General features: G+C 42.6%; 1 protein-coding gene across 2 annotated transcripts; it reads left to right on the top strand.

Annotated features, from left to right (window-relative positions):
* Positions 1-864: 864 nt before the first annotated feature.
* Positions 865-10,901, top strand: PHLDA3 (pleckstrin homology like domain family A member 3). Of its 2 annotated transcripts, none has more exons than XM_069238903.1 (3): positions 865-1,136; positions 2,381-2,870; positions 7,315-10,901. In XM_069238903.1, exon 2 carries the CDS (start codon positions 2,442-2,444, stop codon positions 2,817-2,819), a length of 378 nt encoding a protein of 125 aa, XP_069095004.1. In that variant the 5' UTR covers positions 865-1,136; positions 2,381-2,441; the 3' UTR covers positions 2,820-2,870; positions 7,315-10,901. The 2 variants fall into 2 exon arrangements, with proteins under 2 accessions (XP_069095004.1, XP_069095005.1); XM_069238904.1 differs by lacking the exon at positions 865-1,136 and adding an exon at positions 1,262-1,398.
* Positions 10,902-11,324: the final 423 nt, after the last annotated feature.

Raw genomic sequence — 11,324 nt, 5'->3', positions numbered from 1 at the left:
TAAATGGAGGGAGGCAGGCAAAAAGTTGGGGAAAGACCGCCCTAAGGCTGTCTGGTCTAACATCATGTGATGTCACTTCCGCTGCCTCTGGCATTTTGGTGAACTGATGTTTATGGGTGAGGCATTGTCCCTTGCGCCCCCCACTCAGACATCAAGGGGACTTAAATCCCCTTTGCCCCACCGGTTTCTATGTCCATGATCAGGTTAGAGCCCTTCAAAGAGACTTTTGCGTGTAAGGAATTTCCTCAGTGACAAGTTCACCCACTGTTTATTCTGTAGTTTTTACTCCAAAATATTGGGATGAGGCATTGTCTCCCTATAAAGACATATGGGGAGCTAAATCCCCCATTGAGCACCACCGGTTCCTACGCCAGTGATCAGGTAACCGTTCAGCAATCCCTGGAGTGTAAACTTTCGATGTCAAACTTCATTTTCGAAATCTTTCATTTGGACTATGCTCCCAAACTGAATGAGAAAATCACACCTTTCTTGGTGCTAGAGAAGGTCTCGGAACGAATACAGTAATTCTCTAGCGGATGCTTAATTTCACAATCGCTACAAAAGCATAACTGAAATAAAGACTGACTGTATGGGAATGCATTCAGGAAACTGCAATATAATATGAGGACATTCCATGGTGTTTTCTACTTGAGGTCTGCCAGAGACCAAGACTAAGTGAACACCACAGAGGAGCGTTAAAGGCCAAAGTATGAATGGATTACAGCTGTGTTGGCAGGGCTCCTTCGGCTGAGACCTTGCTGGAGTCTGATTGGACGCTAAGGAGGTTTCCTGGGAACTGATTGGTCGGCGTGTTTGTCAGTGGAGCAGAGGCGGGCAGAGAATGAGGCCCAACCCATGGAATGTGCATGTGGGAAGCAGAGTGAGAGAAAGAACAGGCATGTACCGACATATCCCCCGTGGGAGAGCAGAGGATCACACACCCTGCTGACATCAGCGGGGAGACACAGAGTTAACAAGCCGCCGAAATATTCTCCGGCTGGGCTAAATATGAAAGGTCATATCCCACGCACTGGCAGAGACGCCCTGGAGCCCTGAGAGTGAAGAGCGGTGCCCAGCAGCTGGCTGAGCTCACAGACAGCCAGGAGCTGCCATGCTCGCTGAAGGGAACAACAGATGTATGTACGATGTTTCCCGTTTCTGTTTTTTTACGGGGGGCTCTATAAAGGGTTCGCTGTATTTTTGGAGAGTGCTGGGGAGCGGATGGGGTTGGGGAAAGCACTTAGCGTGTGAAGTGAACGGTAACCGATGCAACGAGAGAAAAGATGGAGCAAACGATAGGCATGGTCAGGGTGAGGGAGAAGGAAAGGGGACGCGGCAAGGACAGTGGGAGACGAGCGCAAAGAGAGAGGATGGGGTACGGTGTGAAGAAAGAAGGAGGTAAAAGAGGAGAGGGTGTTTCCGGGGGAGAGGAGGAGGGGAAAAGGCTGCAGAAAAGAAGAGAGGGGAAAGGTGTGTTCAAGAAAGACGGAGGTACAGAGAAAGAGAGAGCGCGACAGACTGAGATAGGGGGAAGGTGAGAGAGAACAAGAAGTAAAGGGAAATAGAAGGACGGGTACAGGGAGATGCTTGAGCCGCAGATAGGGAACAGAAGATGGAGAGAAAGTGACGGAGCGGAAGAAACCGAGCATGACTCACTGAGTTTAGAAAGACAAGAAGGGCAAATAGTGTGTGGGTGGAAGGGAGCGGGGGATTGATGCAAAAGAGGATATCGCTGTAGTGGTATGGCCGGGAATAAGATAAACGGGGATAACGTTGTTGAGATTGTGCAAGAGGGAAGTAGAGCGGGAAACAAGGCAGTGAGAGAGGCACAGAACGACACACTAACAGTGAGAGGAAGGGATACGGTAAAAAGAGAGGGGTAACTAAGTAACGGTTTCACAGCAAGATAGACACGGACAGGAAAGGAGACATCTAGAGTGCGGAAGAGAAGCAGAGCACAAAATGAAGAAGACAAAATAAGATAGTGACAGGGAGAGAGCATGAGACAGAGGTGGAGCCGTAAACAATGAGGAATAAAGGGAGGCAGGAAAGTAATTGACCCAGTGAGGAAGGCAGAGGCCTTACCACATGGAGGGTAGAAGTATGGAACCATGAGGGAAGCAAACTGCTTGGAAAACAGGAGGCAAGATGGCAGGAAGTGACCGTGAGAGAGAATAGCATACTAGTGTCAGAGAAAGACAATCCGGAGAAGGGAAGGACTGGCAGCTACAAGCCAGAAGACCAGAGAGTAAGAAGTGGCAGGTGGAATAGAGCAGGTCATTAGACTAAATGTAACAGAGAGGAACACTGGTGGCAGTAAAGGGATGGAATAACTGATGAATGGAATTATAGCTTAACAAATATTTCCTCTACCCATTAGTACTGCCTCTGGATCTGTGAGCACGGCTGCACTGGAAGCTTAAGGGTGGCACGAGAGCAAGATGGGCACCGAGAAGGTGCTGAAGGAGGGCCTGCTGGAGAAGCGGAGTGGCGGCCTGCTGCAGCTTTGGAAGAAGAAGCGCTGTCTGTTGACCGAGAAGGGCCTGCAGATCTTTGATCCCAAGAGTGCAGGGTCTCGCTGCAAGGAGCTGGCCTTCTCCCGCATGAAGGCTGTGGAGTGCGTGGAGTGGAAGGAGCGTTACATCTACTTCACCGTGGTGACAGAGGACAAGGAAGAGATCGATTTCCGCTGCCCGCAGGAAGATTCGGGCTGGAACGCTGAGATCACGCTTGGTCTGGTCAAGTTCAAGAACCAGCAGGCTATTGAAGGGGTGCGGGCCCGACAGAGTATTCGAGTGCCAAGCACCCTGATGTCTTAAGGAGAGCAGCTTCACCTTCCTACCCTTTAGGGTGGGGAGGCTTCCACCAAGGTAATGACCATTAGGTGACCAGCAGGTCAGCACTGAAATGGGGTGAAGATTCTGTGGTGATTGGACAACGTTTGCAGGTCTTGGCTTTCATTTTACAAACCATATAGTTCTGGTGTTTAAGCCTAGTTGGTTTCATTATGCATCTGGATCAGAGTGAACATATGGCCTTGTATAATCAGGGACATTTTGTCTTCGGTCCTGGATTTCCTCTAAAACCATTGTAGTATCTTTCTTCTTCTTTTTCTAAGAGTTTTAAAGGGGACATCCGGTGACTGGTGTCAAATAGAATTCAAAATCTAATCTGACGTCATCAAATAAAGCAGTGTCCTAGAATGCCTTTTGTTTGTAATTGGTAGCAATGCTGGACTGATCTAAGGGACCCGTTTTGTTTTCTCTCCTTTAGACGACCCCTTTAAATAAAGCACCAAACCTGAATTATGGCGTAGTGTTGACATGAAGTCATGTAGTCTCCTAGTTCATCGTCTCAGTCTGCTCAGTGGTTTTGCCGGCCGATAGTGGCCCAACAGGGGGGTACACCTGTCAGAGAGCTCTCAGTCTGTGCCATTTCAGCAGTGAGATGAGACAATCTTGGCTCGTTGGATCACATTACTTTGTAGTGTTGGACTGTCTTCTATTTATAAGTAAAACAAACAATGTTGTAGATCTTTCTGTTTTTCAATTGCAATCCCAGAGAGAACAAATGCGATATTTTATCAGGAGAGGAGAGAAACAGAAATTTAAAGAGGAATGCTGTAGGTTAGATAAACGCCGACATCCCCACTTCCTACGCCCCTGAATTGCTTCTTAACTGCTACAAAGAGGGGGTTCGATAAGCTCCTGGTACCATGTCACATTCCGGTGTGTTCTGAGATGGGGAGTGAAGGACTCAAAGGGGCAGCAGAGTAACAGCTGAGAAAGGGTCGATTACAATCCTATTTCCTTTTATTTACAAGTGAACCCTTTACATATTTGGACTTGAATCTGAAAATGAGGGTTTGAAATCCAGCGTTTCTGCGAGCTGGGATGACAGGCAGCCATGACGTTCCTGCTTCACAAGAGAACTATTGTAGTCCCGGCATGATAGGCCTCTCTGTGATTTGCTGTTTTAATAAGCAGTGAGTCAGATGAGAGCGGTATATCACGGCGTTTCTTACACAGGAGTGATTGAAATTTAGTTTTGCAGGATTTTCTCAACCGCTCGGAAGCACTTGTTTCTTCCACACACAGACACTCACATCCCCAGCTATACTGAATTAAAATACCGTGCATCCATTGCTGATCATAGCGCTTGAGAAGGGATCTGCAGGGTAGTAAAGTTTTTTAAGTGAAAAACAGTATTTCTCATGAAAAGTACAAAGCGAACGAATATCACACATTTTCACACAAATTGGTCCTCCATGTGATAATCCGGACTCTGGTAAGTATTTTTGTACAAGCATTATTTGTGTTTAATGACTTTGTAGGAAATGCAAAGAATCCATCCAGATATTGCTCGTAAGTTACCTCCAAACACACATTTTCAGATATCGGGCTATGTTCCCGCTTTAAGGTTTGTGAGACATTCACAGGCTTTCCAATCGCACTCTTTCCACTCTCTTCTTACAGATGAGACAGTGATTGGAGTGCAGACTGGTTGACTGGATGTGGTCAAGTGTTGTGCCTACCCTTATTGCACTATTCCGTGCTAGCAGTGGTAGGTCGATTTGATACTTATGGATTCCTAGGGATTGAGATTTCCAATAATCAATATTGGAAGTTGCTTGTTTTGCTACAGGGTTATTCTTAAAATTCATTTGAATGCTGCTGCTCCCTTTCAGAAAGGTCAGAAGATGGCCTACAACACCTGCTTTCACATCCAGAATCAGTATAGGTGTTCATCTTGTAATATCCTACTACAACAGAAACCCTATAAGTTTTCTTAAAAGGTTAGGGTAGGTAATCAAGTGGGACAGGGATCTAATATGAATATTCCCTAGAGTCCATAAGGGCATTTTGTTGCTCTTCCCTCGATATAAATTGAACAGCCCAAGAAAAGTTCACATAGCACTACCATATTCTATTCCAACGTCATTTAATTGTTCATGATCTGGTGTTTGCCATAACTATCTCTGACTGACAACAAAAGTGTTCATTCAGATTTACAAAGAGAATATGATTGTTAATTAATCCAGTGTTTCTCATAGTCTGTTCACAGATGAGTGTCTCTTTCTCAACCAGTTGCAGTTGATAATCAATGTTTTGGGGAAGCTAGTTTTTTTTTTCTAACATTGCTTTTGTGTTTAAACTTGCCTATTAACTCTCGAATTACAAAGTAAAAAGTTTCTCTGATGGTGAGTCTGTTCAATGTATCTCGTGATTATTCCTCTGGATTCACTTGCACTATACTTATTGCTGATCAAGCAAGGGGGTGCAGATTTTTTTTGGTCATTTTCTATGTCACAGGGTCCAATACTCCATGCCTTTATAGGGAGCCAAGTCCATCTTTAACTGTAGAATCTTCCTGCAGGCAGTTCTGATTTGACCATATTGGGCTGCCAGAACAGTGTGGATTAGTTCATGGCCCAGAGATTTCTAAACCTTAAATAAAGAGGCCTGGCAAAATGTAACCCAACGTCAAAAATTCAGTTTTGGTTCGATGCCTTGCTTAGTTTTCATGTGCTCTGCTTTAAGATTATTTGGTGTTATTCTTGCCGCACAATTCCGTTGTGGGTGGAATATCCATACATCTAAATTCCTGAGCATACGAACGATCTGTATAGTCCTAGTTTCTGTTGTATTTGGAATGTCTTGGTAATTATATTTATTATGCTGGATTTTATTGTACTGGGTAAAGTGCATTTTGTATGGCTAATTGACCGCCCAAGAACTGAGTGATCTTCATTGTAGTCCGAATTTTTACATTTCATCTTAATTGTGTGATCCTGGCAAAAATATTTTTTCTCTTTTTGCTTCAATCATTTTCCTGCCAATATTAGACATACTTATACACACACTACCTTAAATAGTGTATCCCATGTAAAACTGAACATTTGCCTATATTTACAGTGTTATGATTATGAGACAACAAAGTACATTAACACTCCGTTGCTGAGACAACCGTTTCTGAAATCTTGAGATAGAGGGTCTGTCTAGTGGGAAGGTTCCAGAATCAGGATTATTTTGCACAGGCTTGCTTTCACTTTAATCCCCCCCGCCCCCCGCCCAACCAGGACACATACCACTATTTCCGATATACCCACAATGCCCAGATCATGCATTGCTTCCATGTTCTATGCAGGACTTGTTTTTAAAGTTGTGTTTCATTATTTATCCCGTTATTTAATATATCTTTTAAATGTTTGTTAATGCTACGTTTTTTTATACCCCTTCATTGGTGCTTAGGGTTTAGTATAAAGAAATAATCTGGTGGATAATACTGAGCCTTGGGTATTCCAAACAGCCAGAATCCCACAATCTGGGAAAATCCTAGAATCAATATTCCAATCACATTTGAACAGCCTAGGTCCCAAATTATATTGAACAACCAAAGACACAGATTTTCTTTTTTATAGCACTTCCATCAAGATTCCAGTAATACATTTGAATTCCAGTTTTTTATCTCTTCAAAGCACTTGATTTACCAGTATTTTAATGCACCAGATGCCAGAGTTTGGTGCATTTACAATGCATTTAGACATAGATGCTGAGCATTTCGAAGGATTTGAGATTTAGATTTTAGGGGTGTTGGGTACATGCTGTCACCTAGGCTCAGGGAATTTTTTTTAATGCCCGGTGATGTTTTCCTTACAAATTAGTGATGATCCAAAGTCTAGGTGCTTTGCACATGGTATCTTACAACCGTGAATAATCAGTATTCGAAGTACCCAATATCCTGGTGTTGGGTTTGTGGGTTTCTTTTGGGTTGAAGATGTGGAATAATGGGACTTTAAATTATCTAGACTTCGGGCAGTTGAAGTCACCTGAGATCTCCATTGTGGATATGTCCAGGGCCCTGGACAATACCATTGTCCTTTATGTCAGAGCCTTTGATGGTAAATTGAGCACATTTACCCCATAGTAAGCACAACACAAACACTAAGCTGTTATTGTCCCTTTTCATCCACCCTATAAAACTACAATATGGAAAGGACTTCATTTTAGCAAACGGCTACTAATGTAGATCTTTTAGGAAATTAAAGTTCTATAGAAGAATGTGCAAAGTATTGTCAAAGGGGAACAGAATGTAGAAACTGCAATATGTTTACATTTAACTAGACTCACTGATAGTGTGTGGAATAGGGCAGTTTGAGGTCAGGCATGTCTTTAGGCTGATATTGCCTACCCATCTGGTCCCACCTCTGTTCTGTATGGAGTAAGATGAAACCACGATTGCTCAATCTAGTTGTGCCCCAGATTCCTGTTTGTCTGCTTAGTCAGCGTTTAATGATTTTTCTTTTCCTTGCAGGTTTGTGAATCGCTTTAGCATGGTGGTGCGCCCAAGTTGAGCTGTGTTGGTGAGAGCTTCAGAGGCGCTATTGGGACAGGCAGGTCCTTGCTGGGTGGGTAGCACTGCAGTAATGACAATGAAGACTATCCAACATTGAAGTGGACATCTCCAATGACTGCTTCTCATCTCAGTGAACCAATCACACAACTGCACTGTCAGCAATTTGCAGGCAAAGGAGAAGAAAACACCATTCTTGGATGGACTACTGTTGACGTCTCCTGCATAACAGGACTGTGCAAACAGTAGAGGATTCCTTCTCATACCTTTGATGCAGTGGGGATGGCCTGCATGCGTTGCCCAGCTTTTCGCTATTTACAGAAGGACATGAGAAGACTCTATGAAGATTTAAAATGTTATCTGGCTTCATAATGTTCCAGTTCACATAATTATTGCTCCAGAACGTGTACTGAACAATAATACTGGAATAAATCAGTAATGAAGCGCAAGGGGTTTGGACGAGGAACACCTACAAATGAATGTTAATTTTCTGAGCTTCAAACAGGTTTATTGTTGTTTGGTTACAAAATTGGCCTGTATAGAGCATTTCTAAAAAGAAAAGTCCTTGTGTACATTTTTCCCATTCCGTGTCTATGGGAAAATGTGGTAGTCCATATAGGCCAACGTTCTTAATTTTGTCATTGAGGGAGGAGCTCAGACATTGGATGCTACTTGTGTACAATGTCTTACTTATGATCAATGTCTTTTTCCCAAGCATGTCCTTCCAGTGGAAGTACCTGAACATGCTTTTCTAAAGCTCAGAGGGCACAAAATAAACTAATTTTAGACATCTCAGTGCATTCTGGTGGACTGATCCTAGACAACCAAAAAAACATAGAGGATCCTATAGTCCCTACCCTGCATCAGTTTGGGGGTAATTCTTACAGTGTGCTTTACCATCCAAGTAACCTCTATTCTAATATCATTCCGGTTACAAGGCATGCAAATTGGGCCCTAAAAGTGATTTTGTCCAGGGTTTCTTAGAAGCTTTGAGTTATGTTTTTAAGTCGAAAATGTTTTGAGAGATTTTGGAACTCAATAGATTACATTTTAAGGTCTAGAGGGAAATTGTACGTCTTTGCTTTCTCACATCACATTCCTTTTGCTTTAGTATTAGCCTAGGAAAAGGCAAAATTAGGCAACCATCTAGGGTATCATTATCAAAGGTGCCAGATTTCGTAACGAGAAATAAGTGTTACCCACATTCTGAAGATTTTGGGAAATTGGAACAAAATGGCAGAAAACAAAATCTCCAGACCTGCCTGGGATTAAGCAAACCTATTTCTCAATCACCAAAATGAACAATATATACTTCAGTTGATGTGGTATTCATCTCTGTGACATTGTCATTGCTATGGCTTGTTAACATTTACAAATTAAGGGCTAGCAGCTTCTGGTGGTAAATAATGGGTCCTTAGTGTGGGAGTTGCTATCCCAAGTACCTCAAGGAGAATAATCCTAGGTAGTGTAGCAGAAATCAGCAGATTGTTCAGGTGTGGGTGTGATGAGCCATTTGAATTCTGCTACTGCTGCTATGTGTCAGGATCTCACTTAGGGACACACTGCATAGGATCAGCCTATTTGAAAACTAAAATGGTAAGCCATAAGAGAATTACCTGCCTCTTATTGCTAAAAGTATTTTCTGAATATAGTGACAGGGGTGTTTTGGCGTATTATTTCTATTGTAAACTAGTGGATTCTTGTGCATTCCCAACTCGAAGTGATCTTTATCAAATATAGTTTTCTTGTGGAATCAGATGTGCTGGGTCACCTTGTAACTCAATGGTCACATTTTTTTTTATGCAGAGACCCACATGTAAATAAATCTCCATTCTGCTGAAGCTTTTGGCCAGGGTGGTGTCTACCAAAAATCGAGAGGGTTTTACGCCAACCTACACTTATATCGGCTCCACAACATTTTGAATATCAACATATTATCAAGTAAAGTGGATGCGGAGATATAACATTAAATATTCACTGTCCATTCTATGTTTTCCTTGACAATATGATGGAAGTTAATTTTGTGCAGCTTGTGTAAGGGCTGGTTGATATCCCTGAACTTGATATTCTGATATACAACAGCCTGCTCTTCATGCCTACACCAGGCTCCCTCAACCTCACGAGCCAGTTAATTAAAGGAGAATTGCATGGAATACAGTACACCTGCAATTTAAGTGTGTAACCAAGTGGCTCATGTTTTAGTGTTCAGAAATGACAGCCTGTCAAACGACTCCCTGCATCTGCAAGTCAACCTTAAAATGTGTCCAGAGGCATTAAGGCAATATGCTTAAAATGATGCTCCCATATACTGGCACATGAGAAGGAGTGCTAGATGCTTTGTGGAGGTTGGCATTGTTTTTGCATCCTCATCAGTCTCTTGATATCTTCAATGCTCCTGATACATCCCTATGAGATCTGAAGTGTGGAAAAGCAATATTCCTTCACAAATTGCTCTGTGTTAGATGAATGCATTTGCTGGCACCACAGACGAAGTTACTTTCCATCCATTCATAAAAGACTGGAAACCAAATCACTTCATCCTATTCTTTGTGGCCACTAATTGACCACCAGATGTGACACAGTGAGCTTTCTTTCCCTCATACCAAATACATTTTTTACATAAGGCATTCTTTAATAAACCAAAAAGTTACAGAAACTGCTTCTACTGCCACATTTCTTTGGCAAGATAACCAAATCATGCTTGTAATATATAAGTTATTGTTGTTCCTTTTCTTGTATAATTATATATCCTTATTTTTTATTGTTGAAATCTTAAAGTTTGTTTATTTTTATTTATCATATCCATTATGCAACAGAAAAGGCCATTCAACACTGTGCAGCATAGCCTACATCGAGGCTGAATTTTATAAATGTAAGTGCTATCTAGATTGGTATAAGACAGACGACTTCTATTACCGCATAGGGTCTAGTGACTTACAGTGGAAGGATTTATACTTTATGCAATTACATTTTGCACCCTGTCTAGCCTGGCAACGAGGACATATTTTTTTCTTGTAGGGGGTGATTCCCCCAGCCATTGTACTCACGCCTACTCCTCTGTATTGCTAAGTAGTTAAGCAGGTCTGCTCTCTGCTTCTGCCTGCTTGCTAACCTAACCGAGTATTTGGTTGCCTGCCTTGCTTTCTTTCCACCCCTTCATGTTATAAGCACCTTACTCATTTTGCTGCAAACTGTACTGTCCTCCCCCAAACCAATTTCCTCTTCCTTAAATAAAGTGGCCCACCACTTCCACCTTCTTAATCTGATGGAACTCCAAGCAACCCCCATCTTAAATGCAAGAGAGGCTGTGGTATTCATGGAGTGGAAGTCATCTCTTCTGGAGGGTGGGTCTCAGAACAATCTGAGATTGAGTGACTGGGTCTTCCTTATCCCATGGATGAGGATACTGGAGTGGGAAGAAGGGAACCCTCGTCTGATGCTGATATAACAGGAGCAGACTGGCATGTAGGCCAAAAGCACCCAACTGTCACCTGGGTAAATATATAGTTATTGTGTATTATAAAAATAAAGCTACTTTAAAAATGTAACTCATTTCATTTTTTTATTATGAGTAATATAAATTTTTATGTTATTTTACATTTTTGGTATTCTATTTCATTTTCACAGCTGAAGTAGTGTGGTATATTGTTGACTATGTAAGACTCCAGTTTACCACTTCCCTGCATCATATGAAAGACTAGGCCTGGGTGGAGTAAACGGAGCCCAGCTTTGTGGAATTCCACTGAGTTGATTTAAAACTCAGTGGAATTCCTCAAAGGTGGTGTTCCGTGCCCCTAAATGCACCCATCTTGGGAGTGCTAAGCAGGGGCGGGCCTGGTCACCCACTCCCGACCCTTCTTAGCGCTTCCAAGATCCAGCTCATTCAGGAGGGCCATATGCAGTGAAATGCACACGGGGCAGGCTGGTGCACCAGAGGCCTGAAACAGCAGCTTTCTTTTGCTGCTTACAGC

This window comes from Pleurodeles waltl, chromosome 6 (genome assembly GCF_031143425.1).
Source record: "Pleurodeles waltl isolate 20211129_DDA chromosome 6, aPleWal1.hap1.20221129, whole genome shotgun sequence".
Classification (NCBI taxonomy): domain Eukaryota; kingdom Metazoa; phylum Chordata; class Amphibia; order Caudata; family Salamandridae; genus Pleurodeles; species Pleurodeles waltl.
This window is presented reverse-complemented; position numbering and strand designations above follow the sequence as displayed.